Here is a 24,859-nt window from a genome sequence, read left to right on the forward strand (position 1 = left end):
ATATGTAGCAGTACCAGGACCCTGACGTTGCTTCAGAGCACCCAGAATAAATATCGATTGAGTGATTAACCATGCAGAACAACAACAGCTGATAGATGAAAAGTACAACAAAATACGTAAACAGCTTTTAATACAAGGAGTAAACATACAGCAGCAAAAAATTCGCGGGTATGACTAAAGATTACTGAGTTGCACTATGTACAAGAGTGTTTGGCGGTTCCGCCAATAAAGGGCGCACTGCCCATGATCCTGAGACCTATATGTACAAGTTTTAAAAAAAAACGAAGGGGAAGAAAAGAAGCTGCGGGGCTCGGCCAAGCGGCATTCGTGCATCGGGGACACCGAATCAGCCGTAGCTGAGGAGACCCGGGTGAGCTTCGGCGACACGTTTCTGGCAGTGTCTGGCACTGCCATAGAGGAGGAGACCCCAGACTAGAGTGATGGTTGCCAAAATTGCTGGTGGGTACAGGTTGCCAGCAACCATGGAGAAACCTGCAAAAAGGGTGCAGAGAACTCTGCATTAGTCCTCTTCAAGGGACATTGAGGATGAACTTAGGCTGGCCTAGATTGATAGATTACCACAGTGAAATGCACGCATCCTCAAACTGGGTTGCGTGGAAACCTTAGTTTCCCCAAGTACCTAAAAATACATGCATGCCTCAGCCTTGTCACCCTCTTCGTTTTCCCCACCCTATTTTGGGTCTAATACTCCATTTGTTTGTAGCAGTATGTTTCACTATAATGCCGGTCATTAACTGACCTCTCTTTTAGAAGCAGTTTGATTTGATTTAATGGGGTTTAACGTCCCGAAGCTACTCAGGCTATGAGGGACGCCTTAGTGAAGGGCTCCGGAAATTTCGACCACCTGGGGCTCTTTAACGTGCACTGACATCGCACAGCACACGGGCCTCTAGAATTTCGCCTTAATAGAAATTCAGCCACCACAGCTGGGATCCAACCCGTGTCTTTCGGGTCAGCAGCCGAGCGCCATAACCACTGAGCCACCGTGGCAGGTTCTTTTAGACGCAGTGATCACATAGAAAGACCAAACCAAAGGCATGCGGTATTTTTGAACATCTTTTGAAAGTTATCGGGGCTCTCCAAGGCTAACTAGGTTCAGAACCTTTGCTCTAACGAGAAAGATGCTTTGTTAACAGAAAATTAAGAGCTCGGAAGAAGCAAAATGCGAAAGAAGGGCATCACCACTGCTGAACGTTTGCACAAGTATACTGGAGTGACGTCAGCTGCAGTTTTTTGTTGACCTGAACAGAAATTAAAAGTCTCATGCACTTGGAATACTTTGGCAACTTATTTATCACCGAGCTAGTGCACTTTCAAGGCAAGAAAAATAAAAACAAAGCCCTGGATATTACTGAACACAAACACACATTGCCCACTCAAGGAACTTGAGATGGAAAGCACACAGTTTATGGTTTTGTGTGGGTTTAACGTCCCAAAGCAACTCTGGCTATGAGGGATGCCGTGGTGAAAGGCTCCGGAAACAGGCACAAGTGGAAATTCAACAGAATGGATGGTTCGGTCAGTGTTTGAAACCACTGCACAAAGTGCAAAACAAACTGTGTTTCACTCAAGAAGTCCAAATGTTGATCTGGACCAACTTTAGGGCCAAAGAAGAGAAACAAGTCAAAAGCCTGATGCAGTGCAGTAGCCCATAAGCAAGTACCAACAGTGCAAAGTTGCAGCAACAGTGAACGCCTCCAGTGGTAAATTCCATTTGCCACCAAAATTGATCTCTATGCATCCAAAATGCAAGGTTGCAAAGCAATACAGTGAACCTTGATATACTGTAATAATGAACTCTTGGGAGATCATCAAATATTGATCATTCGATTTATAGATAAGCTTATCTGCAATCTGGAAGCGAGAATATACATTGCACTCACGCTAATGAAGCGCCTCTTGCAATGACGTACCGCCCTGCGGTGTGCTCGCGGCTCATCGCTGGGTAGGCGTTGCTTGACCTAATCTGCTTCGCATCGAAGCCGCTACGGATGATGCTTTGGAACTACACACTGCCTAACTGTTACTAGTGCACTATACATAGAATAATCGCTAATTAAAATTAAGCTATAGTTGGTTTTCGCAACATCTTTACAGCAAAATACGTCGTGCAATGGTCAACACTAGGCTTCAGCCTTAGTTGCTTTGGGACGTTAAACCCTATAAACCAACCAACCAGTTGGGTTGGTTTCATCACATCACAGCGATATGGCACGGAAAACGGGTACAAGAGAGCGAAAATCTACTTCACCATAATTTCAGTGATGACCTGATCTATGGTTGGCAATAAATGAACCCAGTGGATGTTTGGACCGGTTTACATGGCCTGCAATGGACTGAACAATTTTCTTTCCACATAAATGATGGTGCCAAAAGAACAAGGAAGCACTTGCACAAGTGCCAAATATTAGTGGCTCCTAAAGAAAAATAAGGCAAGAGGTAATCTGGCAGTTCTGTTCTAATTAAACGAACGTCACTTGACTTGCTCCAACTGCATTTTCTAAAATGGGTTAGGTACGCAATCAGAACCAGCACACACGTGACATGCACTAGTAGCCTTCTACAGACTACAACAATGCTAAGATTATGGGTTTGGCCAGTTGGCGTTGCATAATTTTAATCAGTGCCACAGCAGGTTAACATGATGCCTCAATGTCAATCCCCGACAGTGCGCATGGCTGATACCTCACAGTACCTCATACTAATCTGAAAAGTGATGCCCCCACACAATAGTGCTATCTGTCACTACACAGGTTATCTCCCGCCTTTGTTCCCAAATGAACATGCAGCAAAATGCTCTGTAACATGCCCTCCGCATGCTGGGCTGATAAGTGCGCTAAAAGGAGGGCAAACCATTCTAGGTCACACATGAGCAAGCACAGCTTCACCCATCCAGCACTACCACGACTAATTAAATTCAAAGGACTATGAACCACAAATGTTTGCTTTTGTGTTTTCTTCTTTCAGACAATGCAATAGACACTGGAATACATGAAGCATCCTGTGGTATTCGCCTACGACCGCTAAATAATTTATGATTTTTTTCTTGACGCTGTTTGTTTTGTTTTCCATCAGTCGAACGATGTCTGTGACGTGTAGTTGAGCTTTAGGTCCCGTGGGGCACAAAAAGAACAGTAATATAACTGCTGACACATTGTTATGCTATAATTCTAGCTCTTGAAGCAGGCTAGTTTAAGTGCTGTAGTGAGTTAAAACTAAGGATCAGCGTTTATACTGCCGCTGTTCCGTGTCTCACATGACCTAAAGTTCAACTGTACGTCACAGCCACCATTCGGCTGATGAAACCGAGACTGGAACAGCGTGAAAGAAGAAATTCAATTATAAATTGTTTAGCGGTTGTAGGCGAATACGATGTGGTGATCGATTTAGTCCAGTATCTAATGCAGGAGACAACATGCAAGAAAGTTAGGTGCCAACAATCCTTAACAGCTCTGCAGCAATGTGTATGAAGTTTGTGTAATAAATAGTTTCCGCATTATAAGCAAGGTTCAAAATAAACACCTTTAAAACGATGGTCTCAAAGCAGATTTCCAATAAGAACACTACAATGAGTTTTCCGTTTAAAAGTGGGGCGTGAACCCAAGGAGTCACAGGAGAATATTTTTTTCAATTACTCAGACTCTCCACTTTCCAATAAGCACAATGAAGGCATTTTTAACCTGCCTCCAATTTAAATATAGAGTTACAACCCGACTTAGATGCAGAATGCCAGTTACTGGCCATTCTGCCTAGACTGGAGCCACTTTTATAATAAGAATTAAAGGCGCCCGAAACTGCTGAACAAAGTTGGACGCACACTAAAAGGTGAATATCTAACTTCTAAATGAGTGTTTTGTCACAAACATGCAATGCTTTTCAGTTGTATGTACTAAAAAAAATTAAGTTTTCAATACAACACACTATATTTGGTTCACTTAAGGCAAACCTTGCTGCCAAGAGAAGGCTGTAATTTTTTTGATTCCAGTCATGATTTGCAAGAGTAACAACCTGACCATAGCTCCGAGGCCCTCTTAATACAGCAGATGGCTGGGCAGGGCATGCAATGCGAAGGCACAATAACCGCTGGTCCTTAAGGGTAATAAACTGGATTCCAAGGGAAGGCAAGCGTAGCACGGGGCGGCAGAAAGTCAGGTGGGCGGATGAGATTAAGAAGTTTGCGGGGACACCGTGGCCCCAGCTAGCACAGGACAGGGTTAACTGGAGGTATATGAGAGAGGCCTTTGCCCTGCAGTGGGCGTAGTCAGGCTGATGAAGATGCTGACTTTAATGAAAAATATTTTGTTCGTTTTGTAACTGCAAACAGATCTGAGCTTAGTTTTCCAAACTAAATTTTCTTTGTGAGCACAAAAGGTTTGCTATCCCTGCCTGCCCTTCCCTCATTCTCCAGATAATCAAAAACTTTGTCCTGCATAACTGCCACTTCTTTTCTAGAATAAATGCGCTCGACTGGGAATGCATCACATTAGCCATTTGGTTCACATGTTCCAATAAAGCAGCACATTTTGTGGCCAATTTTCTGGGCAAATAGCATTGAAGTCGGGTTGGTGAAACTTGCCAAACATCACCGCCTGTGCTTTGTTGTTATCAAACTATTATTTAAATTAGTGGTATCAACTTACACAAACTCATTTCCCATTACGCAAGTAGCTCAGAAAGCACCAAATAATTGGAAAATTTGTGCTTTCTTAAACACCTTCATAGTGGAAAACTTAAGACAGACCACCTTCAGTTTTCTTCAAAATCACAGATGCTGAAGCTCGTGGCTTGCAGCATCAAGGCTTTACAAACACACTGCATCATTTTCGTAGTCTACAGGCTACAGAGCAAAAAAATGCTGCATACATATGGGTTATCTATATTGAAGGAAAAGTCATTTTTTATCAAAGAAAGATGATGGTGTGTTGTTTGAATGTCTCATCACCCCCCCCCTGCAATAATGCCTTCGTGCGCTCAGGTATCTGAATAAATAAATAAATAAATAAATGGTAGTTTACTTGAGATAAAGGAAAATTCCTAGAGTTGTGTGCAAGGTGCCTAGAACTCTGAGGTAGTATCTAAAATTCATACATTTCCCATTGCATGGCTAGAAACAAAGCAAAATGCATGCATACCATTACGCAAATTTTTATAGTGTTAAGGGCTTCAACATCTCAAAGCGACTCAGGCTATGAGGGACGCCGTAGTGAAGAGGGCTCCGGAAATTTCGACCACCTGGGGTTCTTTAACGTGCACTGACATCGCACAGTACACGGGCCTCTAGAATTTCGCCTCCATCGAAATGCGACTGCCGTGGCCGGGATCTAACCTAACTCTTTTGGGTCAGCAGCTGAGCATCATAACCAGTGAGCCACCACAGCGGCTACCATTCCTCATGTGCCTATGTCCTCATGTAAAGATGACCTCCAATGAGAACATGTATTCCCAACTTCACGCATTCTCAAGAATGCACTAAGATAACAGTTCAATCTTGAGCACCATTAAAACTAAACGTTATTACACATCTACAGCTACGCATATATTGGCAAGAATAACAAAATTTTTATGAAAGTAACACAGAAAGGAAAAGGCTCTGTTTTGCCCATGTGAAAGTGCAGTGACAGGGGAGGCGAGAAATGGTTGCCACTAATTCAGAAGCTGTTGGCTCATATCAATCCCATATCAAAAATCTGCTAATTTGCTAATAAAGACAATTTGTGAACAACAGCCTCAAAAAGCAAATGCAACATGCTTCACCGGTTGGCATACTGCCCTGACAAAGAAAGATATGGCATTTTTAGACTCAGGGCAGTATGCCAATCGGTGAAGAGTGTTGCATTTGCTTTTTAAAGGTGCACTGAAGAGGATTCTGAACTTGTCTTTTTGCCGCAGGAACTTGATCTACACATTCCTAGCATTCTTAGAAACTGCGACCTATTGCCGTGTATGGCCGATTTTCCTAATTAAGTCGAATTAACGTCCGGCTCCCGCCCTTTTTTTTTAATTCTGCCTCGTACGGTGGGCGGAGTCGACCAACGCGTGAAGTTCCTTTCAGCCAGCTCCGTGGAGGCTTTGCTTTCGCTTTATTTTGTTTTTTAGGTTTCCATGAATAAATGGTTTCATTCGCAGAAAATATAGCCGCAAAATAAGCCCGCAGAAATAAAAATACGCGCGGACTATTTGCTACTACGGACTACTACGTATTACTCCGCCGATGGCAGAGCGGCAAGCCGCCACGGGACTGGGTGAAAGGCACTCCACGCGTTGGTCGACTCCACCCACCGTACGAGGCAGAATTAAAAAAAAAGGGCGGGAGCCGGCCGTTAATTCGATATAATTGGGGAAATGGGCCCCAAAGGGCAATAAGTCGCAGTTTCTAAGAATGCTAGGAACGTGTAGATCGAGTTCCCGCGGTAAAAAGACAAGTTCAGATTCCTCTTCAGTGCACCTTTAAGGCTGTTGTTCACAAATTATCTCGTCTAATCTGACGCGTATCATTTTTTTCTTCATGGAAAAATTCTGTGTGCACCAAATAAAGCCTTGGTGGAAGTTAGCGATTGCGTTTGCCCCCCCGAGTTGTTGCTGCGCTATGGAACATCCACTTCATGCGTAGCAGGCAATGCTGCGGAGGCTGCAGAAGTAGCGCGTTCGTGAAAACACATTACTCCGCCACCGCCATTTGTACTCCGCCATTTGTCCTTCTCGAAGCCTCAGTGAGTGTTTGAATGAAAACTAGGAGCAGTATAAAACGAAGTGGCAACACAGAAAATTGTGATCAAAGCTGTGAGGCACTCAGTGCTTGGACCCTCTGGCTATAATTTTCACTGAGTGTGAACCACTTTTTAGGCGCGGTTTGTCCTACCAGCCACTATCAGACCGCCAAAGACATTCTTACTTCTCGAAGTCTCGATGAGTTGGAGGACGCAAATGTGGCAAGAGGGAAAGTGAAGTTGAGGAGATTGCCACTCGCGCACTTAAGATCTGTCGCAATGAAATACGCCTTGTCCACTTTGGTTGCACGACAAACTACTTTTAGAGCGCCGACTGACCCTACGCAAACAGGCGCGCTAGCTTTGGCAGCATTGCCTGCTATGTATGAAACAGAGCATAGGCCACAGCTGAGTTTTTTTAAGTTTCATACCCACTGGACTTAGGTGTAGAATGCTTTGAATGAACTGGGGCTACCTGCAGTTTCCCAGAGAAAACTCCACACGACTCTGAAGAATGCCTGAGCAGTGTAAGCACTTGGCATGAACCCACTGTGGATAGGCTGCCGATATGTAGGTGCACCAATTCTTGCACTTCTAAAATAATACACTTTTCTCTCATCGATGCAGGGCTCCTGTCTACACAGCAGAAGGGCCAAACATCCCTGCTTCCTCAAATCAGGAACCAGTGCCTTCAGCACTCCAGAAGCACAACACTAGCTGCGGAAGGCATGCAGGTTTAAACACAGCTTTCATATAAGCAACTGATAGTTAACTGCTACTCCACTTTAAAAAAAAAAAAAAATTCAGGCATGTGTGGAGATAGATATGATCTGAGTAGACGTACAAGTTCCACAAATGCACATGAGCACTGGTGTGATAGCGTCAGCGCATTTTTCTTTACTTTTTTTTTTCTACCAATGAAAAACAACTGTCCTTCAGGAGCTTGGAATGCACAAATCTTGGCATTCTGCTTCATGCTAGACATGCTGCCATTGTTTTATGATAAGAAAACAATTTATCTTCTCTACAGAAGGGCTGTAAGTGGAGAAGGGGGTGGGGAAGCATTTAGTGTTGCTTAACTTGCAAGCAAACAAAATGATGCAGCATGTCCTCTTGAACATATTACAAACTGAGTCGAAACCTTTTGTTCTTACAGTCACAAAGAAAGTCTGCGTCTCTATATTTAAAATTGATTTTAAAATAAATCCTCCCTCAGGAACAAGTAAAATAAAGATTTTATAAAATGTAAACACTTCTTTTATTGTAAACAATTTCACTCTAGACGAACCACGAAATTAAAAAGCACTGCTATAGTAAGCAAGATTCCAAGATGCAGCTTTGGTAGTAGTTTAAAAGAAACACTGGAAATAAGAGTAGTAGTAATATATGCTGTTTAATGCCCCCGAAGCTGGCAGTACTCAGAATTTCGACCACCTGGGGCTACATTATGTCACACAAAGCTGAATGTCATATTTAGCCTCCAATGATATGCAGCCATTGCATCCAGGAATCGATACTGTGACCTTTGGCTCTAGCAGCCACAGCCATTAATCCACTGCCGTGCATCCAGAAATCACAACAAAACTGCCGCATTCACCAAGTTTCACACTTATGTCTTCAATGGGAAGTGTCAAATCAAATGATGCATGACGCATGCTCGGCGAAGTGTACATCTCAAAAAGAGTAGCATTCACACAAAGCTGCATGTTTGCAGAATATGTACCCAAACAGGCAAAACCTAGAAAATTGGGGAAATAGCCAGAAAGCAGCTGTGAAACACGCCCTTTCGCTAATATTTTTTTAAATCTAAGTTTGGGTCCACTAAGTCAGCTATAAAAGCAGTGCGATACTCTAAGCAACTTATTTTTCCGAAAGCTCGTTATCTTGTGAATTCGATTAAAGTTTCAATATTTAAATATTTCACGAGTACTAAATCCCGTGAAGCAGAGGCAAGAAGCCCCTTAACACTCCTTTCACCTAAAGTACTTATGGTAACCAGCTTTTTACAACGTCAACGTGATTCGCAAAAAACGTGAAAATTAGAGCTTCGCAAAATTAAGCCTTACAGGGTAGATTTTTTATGAGAAACAATAGCTGTCCTGGCATGCCTGGCCATTCTCACATGAAAATACCTGCCTTCCAAACCAAGCAACCATGCAAAAACTGCAGGAAGCAATACTGCCGTACATGTATGTGTTGTAGTAAGAAAGAAAAAAAAATATTGGAGGCACATAAGCGATTCTTATGACGTCTTAATGTGAGAGCATTTATACTTGTCGCTGAGTTTTTGCCGGGGACTAGGGGGGTGGGGGTGAACGCTGTTTTGCTGCATTGCATAATCTCGTACTTGGTTGGTAGTGAACTGCCGCCTACGGCCAAGCTTTATTGTCTCGCCTGATGATGTAGACGCGAGCGATCCAACTTCTGATAACGAAGACACCATAAGCGGTTTTACATGAATACAGCAGTGGGCATCATATTTTTCTAGCATCTCGCAGAGCTGACATGCCACATGTTCCACATCAACCCTGTCTAGATGGACCCCTTGCCTAATGAACGCGAGGGAAGGGTCCAGCTGCCCTAATCTTGAGGGCAACCTGCTATGTTATCCAGCGGAGAAGGTGAAGAGGAATGCCTCCAAATTTGTTCCCATTCCCCATAAAAGTCCACTTGCCTTTCTCGATCTACCCCTGCCTTTTGATGGCCTATCGCTCCAGGAAGGGTGATGACATCATTCGCATCCCGCATTTCTGCTACGGTTTTCTGGTGACAGCAGGGTTTTTGCTCAACGAGCCAAGTAATGCTCTTGCATTAAGAGCGCACAGTTGCAACCAGGCACGATGGCATGAATTACGCAGGTTGCAACTACACATCATCCTATCATCATTTTTTTCTGTGCGTTCTTCACGTTGCTGTAGTCTACATATGTGACAACTGCCGGAAACAACTTTAGTGTGCACTGCACTATGGAGCAGTGAACTTTAACACTGCTTTAACAAAGTAGCATTGCAAGCACATCGTCATCAAAAATGTTTTGTGCCCCTAAGTACTTCTTTGCTGAGTCATTGAAATGTTCTTGTACTATGTAAAAAAAAAAGAAAAGCAAATGCCTCAATAAAGCACTCTCCAACGTAAACTGCAATGTCCACAGATGCCAACATCCGATTCTAATGTCCAGAAATGGACGACCAACCCATGGCTTTACCTTGGTGCCTAGTGATCACGAATGCCCAGTAAGTGGCGGACGAAATCAGGCTGGTAGTGGACACGATAACACCAAGAACCTTCAGGCCTCCGAGCGTGTGGACATCGTGCCAGAGGTCGAGCCTCTTTGCGAGGTGCAGGATTTGAAGGTGAAGGACACCTGCCGAAAAGATCCCTGCAGCAAAGCGGATGTGACATTACACAGAGGCAATAACATTTAACTGCTACATGTGCTACATCGCAAATATGAAGGGTGTTTAACCTTATTACGAAAGCAGTACACCCCGTTGCTCAAACTTCGCTGCAGTGAAAGAGACGCGGGTACTGCAATGACATAGTGCACGGCCAAACAGGCTTTCTACCCAGCGATCTCGCCACTCGCTAGTGCTCGCTGCATCGGTGTGATGACATCCGCTATTATCACGCCCAAGATCAGCAGGTTCGCGACAATCAACAACCAATGCCTAACGGCGAGGGGCGAGCATATGTTCGAACAACGCCGCGGCATCTTTGTAACACTTTCAGTTTTACGCCGCGGGTGTGCACAGCCTAAAAAATGTTTTCGTAGACGTCTAGCTGAGAAAGCACGGCAACACCCCTGTTACATTAGCTCGCGCAAAGAATGCTGCAACATGCACGAACACCGCGAAAGAAAGGAGTGACAGCAGTTTTCCGCGCCTTGCCCGTGCACATGCGACAGAAGAAAAACACGAGCCCCAAAAGAAAAAACTGGGAGGGCGTCTAGCGAAAAACGGCGTTCAGGAAGGTGACTCACTCACCCGACACCAAGGCCCATATTGCAGCGTGATAAAGCTTGTACAGGAAAAAACACAGGCCGAAAAATGCGGCACCCGCGACAGTCCACGCAACCGACAAGATCAGTAAGATGAAGAAGAAAACGCCCGGCTTTGGTGGAGGCATGCTTATCGCCACATTCCCTTCGAACACTGAACTTGACAGGGCTGCTGTAGTTGTTGCTTTCTCCGAGAGGGGCCGGAGGGGGATGTCACCGACATGGATCACAGGTGCCCCGGGCACCACGTCGTCCGACGGAAACATTTCGCCGTAATGCGCCGAAGACGCGGCTGACATCGCTGTGATCCATTCATCGCGCTATCGAACTGCTTATCTTATTACGAAGAACAAAATCGGACTCGACGAGACAGTAGGGGCGCGCTCCAAGCGGGTTATCGCGCGGACGGTATCTACTTCTATTCGCGCTACGCACGCCTCGTCGCCTCCTAATGTTTCACTGCGAACTACGCTGGTGACGCCAGCCCTGCAATAACACTCAAAACAGCGAAAAAACAAAAAGATATTGACTGACACAGCACGAGACCACCCTTGATTGATCGCCACTAATGTTGCTCGTTTTTACCGGTTCAACAGGTGTCACGGGTAGAAAACGGTTAGTTTCAGTTTCAGTTTCAGAGCATGGTTTGGGCATGGATTTGATTATTCCCGATGGTCTGAGGCACTGGGATACGAAGCTGCTCTATTTTTGCCGGCGGTGGTTCGAACCACCGCGCTGTGCGATGAAGTTTCTTTTTTTACTACCGTTCTCATGACGACGATACGACGCTCAAGTTGGCGTCCTTTCTGCCGCTGTAGGAAGAACTGGCGCTGACGTCTGCGTTGAAATACGTTGAAATGGACCCAAAAGCAACCACACCTCATCTCAAACAATTTTTTTGTTAAGCAGCAAAGCAAAAACAATTTTTTTACTTCGTTATAAAACAATTTTTTTTGCAATGTTATGCGATTTGGTACTATGCAACATGATTCTTTTTTTTTTGTAACAGTATAAACAGGTGGCGACATCTTTGCGTTCGGCTATGTTATCGTTACGCGTGACAAGCGTCGGTTTATGTGTGTGTGTGTTTTCATTACAACTACGTTTGTGGTGAGTGTGTTGGTCGCCCGTTTACGCTGGGTATCACCTTGGGCAGCTGTGTTTGATGTGCTCACAACTCCAACACGACCGGAGACGTGTTGGGCGTTGCAGTGTGTCGCGAGCTCTCCGGGACACGCGAAACCTCCTTTTGTAGCGTAACGGTTCCCGTGCGCTGCGCACAAGAGTTCACAGCGGCCTACAGTGCGATCATGGTCGGCAGATTACCGTGATCCGAGCCACTCAGCAGCCCGTCGAAGCCATCACTGCGTGTCTCGCGCTACATGCTTTTGAACTGTTGCCGTGTCGGCCCACAAGTTATGCTTCTGTGTTGAAGAAGGAGCCGTGCAGTCCTGAACACCGTCGAAATGATATCGATTTTACCTTTCACACCCCCGGTCGTTAAGCGGCTCTTGGGCTGGAAGAAGGGCGAAGGAGAAGACAAATGGAGCGAGAAAGCCGTCAAAAGTTTGGTGAAAAAGCTGAAAAAGTCGGGCGGAATGGACGAACTTGAGAAAGCGATCTCGACTCAAGACGCTCACACTGCATGCATCACGATTCCCAGGTTGGTATTTTCAGCCGATACTTTTTTTTTTTTCTTGCCTGCGGCTGTCATTCCACCCGTTTGCATAAACACTTATGTTGTAGAGCATTGCCAGTAGCGTTGCGGCAGCCTCACAACACATACTTGTTTTGGAGGCGCATGAGATTGCTCCAGCGAATCCTAAAATAAGAGGCAAACGTGCAGGATTTATGCAGAAAATGGTCGTTTAGCTCATAATACGGAAGGATTTGTAACACGAGGACACTATATCTGTGCAAAGACGAGAGCCCGCAGCTTTTCTGTAGGCGCCTCTAGCTTATCAAACGAGCTCCTGATAAGACGAGTGGTCAGAAGCGCGATCATTTCGCTCGGGGACAGCGGGACAGTTGCCGACGGAGCAGCGAAAGAGACGAACCGCTCGGACGCCCTAGTCTTGCGACTCTGCCAGCTATTGCTCTTGCTATCTGTGGCTCGAGAGACCCGGGAGACGCCTTATCTTCGTGCACAACACAAACAGTTCATCTCAAGAACCGAAACATGTTTTCTACTGGCTACTGGCCGCGCGATGTTTGGGCACTGCGCCTACAAAACGGCGTCGTCGGTCGCCTCTTCTATTTTCCGTCATTATTTACTTCCTCTTTTATAGCTCATCTTTTTTCAACGAGACCGTAATTGCCGGCTAATCGTCGCGTGCCTTCGTTCGACCTCGTTCTGGGCCGTCGTTAATCGAGGAATTTGGTCGGGTCGGTTCGGCAGTTGCCGTGATTGCTGCTATGAACGCATCGCATGCCTCTCCCCCTCGCCCCTGGTTTTGGGCAAGGGCAAGCACATGCCGCCCGCGGGCTGCTTTGTGTTGCAGTCAAGCCTAACTCGCGAACGCTTTCTTGAGCGTGCGAACGGTTCGCCCCCCCCGGGTGTCGCCGCGAAAACGGGCTCGCAAAGCCTCGCTGCTGGTGCGGAGCTGGTCTCCTGAGCGCCTGTTCTCGTGTCGCACCTGCCGAAGGAGGCTGAGGGCTACGTTGCCGCCTGTGTTGTGGCGGCTGACACTGACCGCGGCCGCCGAAATTCTGAGCCGAAGCGGCCCGAGCCGCCGCCGCGCTTGCTGGTAGGCCTTTGCGGTAAGCCTTTGCTCTCTCCCACCGGGTTTTCGCTCAGCAGCAGCGTGCAGACGGGCTGCGCTTGCATGTTCGCTCGCAGCATCAGTGTCTAGACTGGCGTCGAAGGGTTGAAAAAGTGCTCTCGAGCCTGGCTGACAGTGGTGTTTCGATATCGGCGATTAGCTGTTCGGGAAGTAGCTGCCTTCGTCTCGCCCGGCAACCGGCGGTGTCCCGTCGAGTAAAGTATCTCGGTGAAAATCGAAATCAACAAGTGACTCCCATCGAGGTAGGGGCGGTCAGGCCTTCTGTCCGTTGCCGATTGCATGCATCCGCAGCTGCCCGCCTCTTTGACCGGCGCGAGCGTGCTTGCGCGCGTGTGTGTGCCTCGGGGCGAGCTGAACGGTGCCTCAGCGGTGGTCGTAGTAACCGCGCAGCGCTGGCTCGGAGGTGTTGCCTCGCGAGCCGCGGCGTTCGCGCTGGCGACAGCAGCTTTCACGGCTCGCTTGGCGATCGTAGCTAAGCCCGAACGCCGCTGTCGCGCGTGCACGTTTGTGCATTCCGTCCGATCGCGGCTGGATCGGGCTATTTGTCGTTTCCAACTTCGCCGGGAGCCCAGAGCGATGACGAGGTTAGGCCTAACGCTCGCTTGCAGCGGCCCAGCCGAGAAAGAAAGGGTGCATTGCTCCCTCCCCCGCCGTCTGCCGAACGTCTCGTGTGGACGTCGGTCTCGAGCGGGCTTTCCCACGCGCCGAGATCGTCGTCTTTCGGCTGCTACTCTTATTCTTTGCGTACTCTATTTCTGTTTGTAGCGGGCGTCTATTTTCGATGGTTTCTTTTTTCCTTCGCACGCGAGCGCCTGTCGCTACCTCGGTGGTGTCGTGCTTCTAGCGCGTGTTTGCGCAGCATCCACTTCGGCGTGCCGCTATCCAGCGTCTCCTCCCCGAAAAAGAAAGAGCGTCAGGGGAGTGGCGGTGCCGGGTGTAATGTGCGGTGTTGAAGCCCTCCGCGGCGAAGTGGGATCGGCGAGGACCGATGCTTGTGAAGAGGCAGAGGGCGGTGCATTGTAGCGTTCTCTCTCGGGAACGGGACACGCGGGAAAAAAAAAAAAAAAAAGCTGTGATTGCACCGAGGTCTGCAGGCGTGCTTGTTGGCAGCCTGCCGTGTCTGTCACACGTAGCAACAGCGCGCATTCGTTGAGGCAAAGGAGGCTCTGGCGCCGCGGCGTGATAATTCGCGCGCCAGATGCGCGCGGTAACCCCCGCCCCTTTTCTGGTTGTTTTGCTTTTGTAATACAGTGTTTTGTCCGCCCAGAGAGCACGCCCTGCACAATGCCCGGCCCGCATCGAAACCCCCCGGTTCTTTATCGTTATCGCGCATGTCTTGAATCGAGAGCGCCGAACAAACAAGGGGCAGTAATCGTGGAAAAATCGTGCCGAAACCGCACAACAGGAAGCGACGCTCTTATCTTTGCTCGATCGGCAGGGTTTTCGAGTGTAGTAGGCGAGCCTCGTTACAAATGCGGTTAGTGCTGTTTTTTTTTTGTTTTTTTGAGGCTGCTGTTCAAAGTCGAGACTGCAGTGTAGTTTTGTTTTTAGGTAACTTACCTAGAAACAGCGATATTTTGATTGATAGGGTCACCTGTAACTCTGTGTGCTTCTGCTGCTTGTCTGCTATCTGTCAAAAACGGCCAGTCGCAAGTTCCAAAGTCACCGTCGGAAACAGTTGAGATGAAATTGGATTCCACTGTGTTCCGACTGTTTTTTTTTTTTTTTTGGAGGGGGGGGGGGGGGGTTTCAAGTGATCGTCTTTTTTTTTAAACTGGAATATATGTTTTGAAATGAAAGCAAACCTCCCTTCCTATATTTTTTTTTTCGTTTGTTTCATCGTTATCAGTCATTATCAGCTGCTGAGGTCCATGAGAGTGCTTCTGTGTGTGCGTGTGTGTCGCCAGTGTGTGATTTCGTTACATGGCCTAAATATACCAGTTACATTTTTAAGGGCTACTGTGGAAGATTTTTGAGCACTCTGAAGTTGGCTATCGCCTTATATTTCTTGGACCTCCCTGTCTCAGTTCCAGTGAACGGTTTTTCAGACAATCATAGAACAACAAAAACCAGGAAACCAAGATGGAAGCTGGATTTTCAGCCTGAGTTTGACATAGTGGCTACTTTCAGAAACCTCTCATGTGCATTTGATTGGCTAAACTGGCAACTGTAATTGGCAGCTCTGATCATTATTTATGCGAAATGACTAATAAACAGGCGCCAAATTTTTCCTTTCGGCAAACGCAATGTGCATATATAGTGTGATGTCATACACCCAAGGTTGCTAGTAGAAATTGCCTTGATGAGGCCATGGTGCAGCAGAATTTGAAATTTGCACCGATGCAAAGTGCCACCTGGCTGCAAAATTTTGCACAAATTATCGGAAGACTCCAGGGGCTCTTACCGTGAAAGTTTCAGTAGGATATCTGAAGGTGATGGAAACACTGGAGTCGCCCTTTCAGCCACGATTGACTTTAGCTCATTTTTGAACTTTTATACTACTGACCTAAGCATTTATTAACTACGACTGACACCTCCTTTGTGTCTGGCCTCACTTGCTACTGTGCCACTAACCTTCTAACTACTACTACTACTACCACTATAACCCAAGCCTGCAAAATGCGCAGTTAATGAAGTGTGCTTACAGGAACAAAACTATTTGTTTGCCGGCAGCGAGCTATGGAAAGAAAAATGATAGGTGCAACGTTAAGAGATCGGAAGCGGGCGGAGTGGGTGAGAGAACAAACGCAGGTTAATGACATCCTAGTCGAAATCAAGAGGAAGAAGTGGGCTTGGGCAGGGCATGTAATGCGGAGGCAAGATAACCGCTGGTCCTTAAGGGTAACGGAGTGGATTCCAAGAGAAGGCAAGCGTAGCAGGGGGCGGTAGAAAGTTAGGTGGCCAGATGAGATTAGGAAGTTTGCGGGAATATGGTGGCCGAAACTGGCGGACAGGGTTAGTTGGAGAGACATGGGAGAGGCCTTTGCCCTGCATTGGGCGTAGTCAGGCTGCTGATGATGAACTGGCAAAGGACAGAGTGGTTTATTTGGAGAGACATGGGAGAGGCCTTTGCCCTGCAGTGAGCGTAGTCAGGGTGATGATGATGAGCATATTTGCACTTGAGCCTGACAGAATATGTGAGGCATACGCAGCCGTGCTTTGTGACATAAATGCAGTGCACTGTTGTACCGTCCTTTGTGTTCGTGGCCGCGGCTTGTGCTTCTCCTTTGTGACTCTCCTTGCAGTGTTGTTGTGTGTTTTGTCTGTGGTTGTTGTGCTGTGTCTGTGGTTGTTCGCACTGATGCCAAGGGTGATCAGTGGGGGGGTGTCCGTGGGCAGGTCGCTGGACGGCCGGCTCCAGGTGTCCCACCGCAAGGGGCTGCCGCACGTCATCTACTGCCGCCTGTGGCGCTGGCCCGACCTGCAGAGCCACCACGAGCTGCGGCCCACCGACAACTGCCAGTATGCCTTCCACCTCAAGAAGGACGAGGTCTGCGTCAACCCCTACCACTACCAGCGAGTAGAGACGCCCGGTGGGTCTCCCTTCCCTTTGGTGGGGTATCCTGGAAATCAACACAGTCCACATTGTCGCAGACTGATAGCGTCAGGCGTAAATGTTTAAATTTATTTAGACGAGGCGGTCGACCTCAAGAAGGATGAGGACTGCGTCAACCCCTACCACTACCAGCAGGTAGGGACGCCCGGTAGGTTTCCCTTTAGGGTATCATTGAACCCAACACAGTCCACATTGTCGCAGACTGATAGCGTCAGGCGTAAATGTTTAAATTTATTTAGACGAGGCGGTCGACCTCAAAAAGGATGAGGACTGCGTCAACCCCTACCACTACCAGCAGGTAGGGACGCCCGGTAGGTTTCCCTTTAGGGTATCATTGAACCCAACACAGTCCACATTGTCGCAGATGGATAGTGTCAGGGATAATGTTTAAATTTATTTAAACGAGGCGACCTCAAGAAGGACGAGGTCTGTGTCAACCGCTACCACTACCAGCGAGTAGAAACGCCCGGTGGGTGTTTCCCCCATTGCTGGGGTATCCTTGAACCCAACACACTCCCTATTGTCGCTCACTGATAGTGCCAGGCATAATGTTTAAATTTATTTAAGGGGGGAGCCTGGTCTTGAAAAAAAAACTTTATTAATGTAGTCATAGTTACAAAATTTTCAGTGAACATGTGTTATTGTGCGCTGATTCTAGCTATGTCATTTAATTTCATGTAAGACAATTTCTTGAGCACTTATGCACTCTTTATGCACGTATTTTGCGAAGAGTTTTGAAGAAAATTTTGCTGCGGGAAACTCGCTGAAATGTATGCAATAAGGGTAAAATTATCATCTTGGCTATCATAGAACTTGAGCAATAGGGTACTGAAGGTGCCACTTCAAAAACAGGGATACACTTTTCTTCTTATCGATGAAGCGACAACTTCAAATCCCTATAACTTAAGTTCTATGATGGAATTGTTTTACATGAAATTAAATGACATATTTAGAATCAGCACACTAAAATACATATTCCCTGAAGATTTATTAACTGTGGCCTCATTAAAATGTTTTTTTTTTTTTTTAAAAGACCAGGCTCTCCCCTTAAACAAGGCGGTCGAATTTGCGATGGAGGCGAAATTCCAGAGGCCCGTGTGCTGTGCGATGTCAGTGCACGTTAAACAACCCCAGGCCGTCGAAACTTCCAGAGCCCTCTTCACTATGGCGTCCCTCATAACCTGGGTCGCTTTGGGATGTTAAACCCCTATAAACCATAACCAAGGTTGCTTTCAGAAGTTTAAATAGTCATTTGACAGATACGGGTAGGGAAACAAGGGATCATTATTGGTGTACATGTGAAGGAAGCCTACAGTCATCAGAACCAAGGAAAGCATAGGGGAATGGCTTTTTTTTTAATTTGTGGTGTTGATCAAAGGGGAAGTTATGGTGACCACTTTATGGCTGAAAATTAAATTTCTAAGAAAGTGGGAAAAAAAAACAACCACATACCCGTGACTTCTGAACCCACGACTTCTTAATTTTGGGCTTGGTGATATACCAACGGTGGTCTACTTTCTGATCAATTATCTGTAATTTCTGATCAGTTTCAGCCGTAAAGTGGCTACACTAATTTTCCATTTATCAACACCACAAATTAACCTACCCTCCCCCAAATGCTTTTCTTACTTTCGATGACTGTTGGCTTCCTTAATATGAAATAGTCATGTTACCTTGCCTTGCATTGTTTCTTTTCCTCGCTTTTTTTTTTATTGTACGTAGCAGTGTGAAATTGAAGTTTGCCTCTATAGATAGGGCTCCTCGTTGCAATCACAAAGACAACTCTCAATGAAAATGATAACAATCTAGAAAATACAAAAAAAGAAACGAACCGCAGGTGTCGCTATCACCGGCTGATTTCTCAAGTAAACCGCATGCGTCAACACCGATTTCTGGACGCGGATCTCGGAGGCTAGGCCATACTACCATCCCCTTCAGCATGGGGACCACAGAGTCCTTTTCAGTGCTATGTCACAGGTTTGGATTAAGCTGCAGGAAAATGCTTGTATTCAATTTTCGCTGCCCGGACCAGCATCAACATGCCTGAAACAGCCAGGGAGTCCCTTGTTACTGCAAGCAAAAATTGCATGAAATTGGCCTTTGTGACCTTTTAAGGTGGGATGGAAGTAAAAAGGACCGAAAAAAGGCCTTTTTATTATTTCACACTTTCAAAACGCCAGGGTTTGCATAGAACATATCTTCCAAACAGCACGCTTATCTGAGTGTTTTAAGGTGTATAAGTGCGGTAACAACTACTGAAATTTGCTCTTTAAATGGCGCCCAGCTTGTGGATGGTATTGTTTGGATAGCTTTTTTTTTTTTTTTTGGTTTCAAGACAACAAGAGAGCTCTGGAAATGTGTTTTTTTTTTTATAAGATTCAGAGAACATATTAATAATAATAGTGGTAGCAGTGGTTTTTGAGGAAAGGAAATGGCGCAGTATCTGTCTCACATATATCGGTGGACACTTGAACCGCGCCGTAAGGGAAGGAGGAAGGTGGGAGTGAAAGAGAGAAAGAGGTGCCGTAGTGGATGTCTCCGGAATAATTTCGACCACCTGGGAATCTTTAATGTGCACTGAAATAGAACAGCACTCGGGCGCCTTTTACATTTCGTCTGCATTAAAACTTAGCTGTCGTGGTTGGTTCGATACATACATAAGAACAACATGCACCTCAATTTTTTTGTCACATTGTAATGCATGCCTTGTGCATGTACTGAACTGAAAGATTTGTATTAGGGTTTAAACTACTTTGTTAACAAATTTTTCTTTGAAGGAATTGTAAAGTTTGAACTGTCAGTGGTAAAGAATTTATTTCCGGAAAACGATTACAGCAGTCGTAATTCTAGTTCAGATGAAAATCCACAAGATAGGGAACAATTGGGGCAAGTTTCCTTGCTCTAGCTTAAATAGTTCAATAATCGCCTTTAATGAAAGTGGAAACATTTTATAAATTTAATTTTAAATGACATCAGTCTGCTTCACTTTTTGTTTTTTTTTCCTTGAAATATTGTATTCAGCATATTGAAAGGTACTGTAACCAGTGTGGAAAATTTTCAGGTGGTTTTTCTTGACCACGTGCTGAAATGTTGGTAAAAAGATAGGGTTTTTTATTACCCTACCATCCCCGTTGAAGGAATGATAGCCATTGAAGTCATCCAAGTTCAAGCGGCTAGTTTGACTTGCAGTCTACATTTATTTCCCACAGCAAGTGTAGCATTTGTGCGGCACCTTGTAAGAAAGTCTAGATAAAAGTTGTGTAACTTGGCTACATGGATAGCAGACCGAAAGCAGTGTACAAGTATTGGAGATCAGCGCAGCTGTAAACCAAGATTTCATTCTGTCAGCTGCAAAGTCCATTAGAGGACCAACCAGCGAGCAAGCATCATACCAGGTATGATGTTTGCTTGTTTTCTTATTTCGAATGATGTGTTAGACATTAAAGGACCACAGAAAATGGTGTTTGAGCTTGGTTTTAAAGTGCTTGAGCACTGTGTAGAGTACAGGCCACCGAGCGTCCATGCCGCGTACGAGACCTCAAAAGCGAGCGGGAAATTTGCGATACAGTTTTAAAATGTAAAAAAATTTCGCTGGAGGATATTTGTGAAGCGGCTTCCCTTTAGCATCCCAGATATACCGCAACTTTATTGAGAGCTCCCCTTTCTGAGGCCCTTTAGTAGACGTGGATCATCCCGTGATATCTGCCTATGGCTGCTAAGTTATTTATAATTTCATTTCATCTTGACGCTGTTTTGGTATTAACAGAATGGTGGGTATGAGGTGTTGGTCTTGGGTCACGTGAGGCACAGAATAAAATAAAACTGCACTACAACTGCTGATGCATCATTTGTTGTCATTACAGCTCCTTAAGTTGGCTGGTTTTTGGTGTTGTAGTGAATTAAAACAATCTATCAACATTTAAATGAAAATGATAGCTGTAACGCTAAGAGATCGGAAGAGGGCGGAGTGGGTAAAGGAACAAACGCGGGTTAATGACATCTTAGTTGAAATCAAGAGGAAGAAATGGGCTTGGGCAGGGCATGCAATGCAAAGGCAAGATAACCGCTGGTCCTTACGGGTAACGGAGTGGATTCCAAGAGAAGGCAAGCATAGCACGGGACGGCAGAAAGTTAGGTGGGCGGATGAGATTAAGAAGTTTGCGGGAATATGGTGGCGGCAACTGACAAAGGACAGGGTTAATTGGAGAGACATGGGAGAGGCCTTTGCCCTGCAGTGGGTGTTGTCAGGCTGATGATGATGATCAACATTTATATTGCAGGCCTTTATATGCGTTTATATTTTCGTGCTTCACAGGACCTAAAGGTCAACCGCACGTCACACCCATCGCTCGGTTGATGGAACTAAGAGCGAAACGGCGTTAGGTGAAATTCAGTTATAACTTATTCAGCGGATGTAGGCGAATACCATGATCCATGTATTCTAACGCATCATCGAAAGTGGAAAACGCGTCGACAAATTGGGTGTCTACAGTCCTTTGAGTAAATGCCTCTCTGTGTTTTCCAGCCCATTAAATGTGTAACGCATCATTTGAAAGAAGATAACGCGTCAATAAATTGGGTGTCTACAGTCCTTTGAGTGAATGCCCCTCTCTCTGCCTGTTCTGCAGCCCTGCCCCCCATCCTGGTGCCTCGGCAGACGGGTGATCTGCCCACAGAGCTGCCCAGCTTGGATGATTATGCCAACTCAGTGCCCGACAACACAGACTTCCCGTCGAGCCTAGACGTGCAGGCTTTTCCCCTCACAGGTGAGTGCGTCTGCCATTGATGTGCGCGCAGACCTTCGATGCCTTTGCACCCTTGACCTACGGTCTGTTATCAAGAATGATATGCATACATGTGGCATCCTATAGTCTTACTTTTGGGCAAGATTCATTAACGACCAGGGGCAGATTAATGGGGACGGTAGGATGAACCCTATTTTCTTGATGAAAAAATTTTAAGAAATGCGTGGTTTAAATGAGATGCTCCCTCCAGAAGTGACCTATAACACTCTGTACAGGAAGTCTTCTGATCAGCCTGAGCACATAGTGTATGTTTGTTAACCAGGCGGCAGGTGAAGCATCTTCAAATTGGGTTATGAAACAGCCTATACTGCAATTTCAAAAAGCGTGCAATTTTCAAAAAGTGTTAAAGAAAGGAGAAACAGCGGTTTTCCCATTCAGCATCAAGAGGTAAAAGACACTCACTCATCAAAAAACGAAGTTAAACACCATTTCCCTATTTCCATCATTTTATTTTGTGACTTTATACCACAGTGTTTTACTTACTTCATGAACGGGAAGAGGGTTAAAGCAGCAGACGCTTGGGCGAGTTGGTAATCCATGAGTGTAGAGAACGCAATGAATAGGGGGCATAGGAAGAACACAAAGACGAGCGCTGGCTTTCAACCGAAGCTTTATTGCTTGGGCCGCGAAAATATATACATCGGGCACAGCCAACAAAAGAAAACAGGACAACATTCACGTGAACAGAATATATGCTAACAACTGTTGAAGGTTGCAACAGCAGCGTCATTATTTTACGGCCAACAACCTTGTTTCTGTCGCTGTTAACGCCAACAAGGCACTACTTACACATGCGTCTTCTGTCCTCATGAATTCTGTGGGTTCTAAATTTTTGCGGGTGAGCTGATTGCGACGTTCACTTATCACTCTCGTGTAGGTGAAGTGCGACATGCAATCTTTACAGTCCCTGCAGTGAATTTCCAGGTGCCGTTTGACCGTTTCATATACATTGTTGTGATGCTCCTTGAGGCGCGCATTGAGGCATCGTCGTGTTTGCCCAACATATTTTTTACCGCATGTTAGCGAGATTGAGTAAACAACGTCGTCCTGACAAAATACAAAATGGTTTTGGTGTCTTATGCAGCATGTTATGCTACTATGAACGGAGCATTATTGACCTTCTTGCAAGTCTTCGACAGCTTCTCAGGGGCCGAAAAGACAGCTTTAACATTAGAGAGTTTCAGTATAGGGTCACCCTAACGCTTTGGGTGATAGGGGAATAGCGGAACGCTACTGCGCGTGCACACAGCGCTAACGGCCCTAGGGTGTTTTGGTGAGCGGGCGACGCTAACGCTAAATCGGCGAAATAGCGTGCGCCCCAAAGCCGCTTTACATTGGGTCAACATGGTGGCACCCATCGAAGCAGACCCTCTCGCTTCATCACCGATTCGTCATTGCCGCTACTCTGTGGCTCACGCTCACAGCAAACTAAGGTCGCACGAGGCTTTCGCTTTGGCTGAAGTTGCCTGAACCACATAATTTTAGCGATAAAACTTGCCAAATTTTCAGATTGCTTCCGTGTTTGCAGAGCTGCTAGGCCTAGAGGGCACGCGTCAATTGACGTCAGAAAGCGCGGGAGGTTCAAAGAGGTCTGCAATTTTGGTCCCGAAAAGGGGTCACAAAAAATTAGCATCCCGGTAACACACTTTTGTTATTTATGCAGTATATTTTATTTGCACGGACATAAACAAAACTGAAAATATTTACATTTGCGAGTGTTTACTTTGCGGATTCCCCCCGAGATGGCGCTGCACGCGGAAAACAAAAAAATGTGAAAAGCATTTTTTGTACAGCTAGCACCAAAGCAAGCGCAGAACTTGTGCACAAACACAAAGCAAGGCACGCTTACGGAGGGGCTATCGGCTGTTAGCGGCGGTAACTTTTTGTGTGGATAGTCTTGGCTTGGATTGAACATGTCTGCATTATAAAAAAAAATATTTGCATCTTTTTTCACATTTCCTAAGGAGTAATTGGTAGCCACAACAGTTTACGTGTCTTTTTATTTACACAATGAAAACATACAGCATATACCGTATTTACCCAATTCCAACGCGCCCCCGATTCCAACGCGCACCCAATTTACGGCACCAAAAAAAAAAAAAATTTTCAAGCCCCGATTCTAACGCGCGCCCGATATTGGTAATAAAAAAAAAAAACTACAAGCCCCGCTTCTAACGTGCATGTGACTTCCACGAATGAAAATAATTTGCAACCGTTTTTATATTTTAAGGGGAGATGCGGGTGAAAAAACCGCGATTTTTTTCGATGAAGTCGATTGTGTATTTTCTTGCGTTTTGTATTCCCCCAAGCCTCTTCTTTTATGTGTAAAAAAATCAAAGCCGATAATCAATGGGAAGTTAGTAAAAAATACAATTAAAGCACTCGCGGTGGCTCGCGAAAGTGCGAATTTGACCGAATTTCGGGAACGCGGCATTTCGCTCCACGGCGTCGCCCGCTCTTGAATATTCGCGGGGAAGTAGGCCTACCCATCGTCTACGAGAAGCCACTTCGGCAGCGGCGCATTCTTGATAAAAATACGAAAAAAAAGATCGTTTCCCGCCCGAGTCGAGCGTCGCGACTGGCCCTTCAAATCAAGTGGTACGATCGGAGCCGTTCCATTGGCTACGAGCATTCCACCGCACGGTCGGGCGCAGACGCTCTTTCTTCGTTCTGCTGCCACCGAGACGTGAACCAACGCTTCTGCCCGGGTTTTTCTCCTATCTCCGCTATGGATGTGACTGAGAAACGAGATTTTCGCTCACGCAATTTCCTGACAAAGCATCAGTATAAAGGAAGACGCCCCAAGCGCAAGCGGAGAGCTCCGGTTACGGGAGGTTCGTCTGCTGCTAGGCGTAACTGCGGCAACGGCGATGCTTCTTGCGGAGCCTCGATGACTTCGTCAGTGCGTCTGAGCGAAAGATAAAGATCTTCGACTGTAAAAACGGGCGCGGGAGCGCTGTTATCTGTGAGATCGGCATGATGCACGACCT

General features: G+C 46.0%; 2 protein-coding genes across 4 annotated transcripts in view; one reads left to right on the forward strand and one right to left on the reverse strand.

Annotated features, from left to right (window-relative positions):
• Positions 1–113: 113 nt before the first annotated feature.
• LOC149338766 (uncharacterized) lies at positions 114–11,251 on the reverse strand. The gene is made up of 3 exons (XM_089547773.1): positions 10,712–11,251; positions 9,934–10,107; positions 114–492 (listed from the first exon to the last, which is right to left on the reverse strand). The coding sequence occupies exons 1-3, from the start codon at positions 11,022–11,024 to the stop codon at positions 347–349; spliced, it is 633 nt and encodes a 210-aa protein (XP_089403899.1). The 5' UTR covers positions 11,025–11,251; the 3' UTR covers positions 114–346.
• Positions 11,252–11,787: 536 nt separating this feature from the next.
• Positions 11,788–24,859, forward strand: part of Smox (Smad on X protein) — a 32,936-nt gene continuing 19,864 nt past the window's right edge. The window contains exons 1-3 of one of the 3 annotated variants that reach the window (XM_089547774.1): positions 11,788–12,388; positions 16,827–17,041; positions 21,693–21,830. In XM_089547774.1, the coding sequence (XP_089403900.1) occupies positions 12,192–12,388; positions 16,827–17,041; positions 21,693–21,830 (550 nt within the window). In that variant the 5' untranslated portion in view covers positions 11,788–12,191. Of the gene's footprint in view, positions 12,389–14,761; positions 14,986–16,826; positions 17,042–21,692; positions 21,831–24,859 lie in introns of those variants that run through there. The other 2 variants (XM_089547776.1, XM_089547777.1) reach the window with 2 other exon arrangements.

Source organism: Amblyomma mixtum, chromosome 6 (genome assembly GCF_055824585.1).
Source record: "Amblyomma mixtum isolate Tamu chromosome 6, ASM5582458v1, whole genome shotgun sequence".
Lineage (NCBI taxonomy): Eukaryota > Metazoa > Arthropoda > Arachnida > Ixodida > Ixodidae > Amblyomma > Amblyomma mixtum.

Coding starts and splice junctions, on each gene's coding strand:
- LOC149338766 (XM_089547773.1), bottom strand. CDS start 11,024: ATGTCAGCCGCGTCTTCGGCGCATTACGGCGAAATGTTTCCGTCGGAC. Junction 10,108..10,711: donor AATATGGGCCTTGGTGTCGG/GTGAGTGAGTCA, acceptor GCTTTGCTGCAG/GGATCTTTTCGGCAGGTGTC. Junction 493..9,933: donor CGTGATCACTAGGCACCAAG/GTAAAGCCATGG, acceptor CCCTTTTTGCAG/GTTTCTCCATGGTTGCTGGC.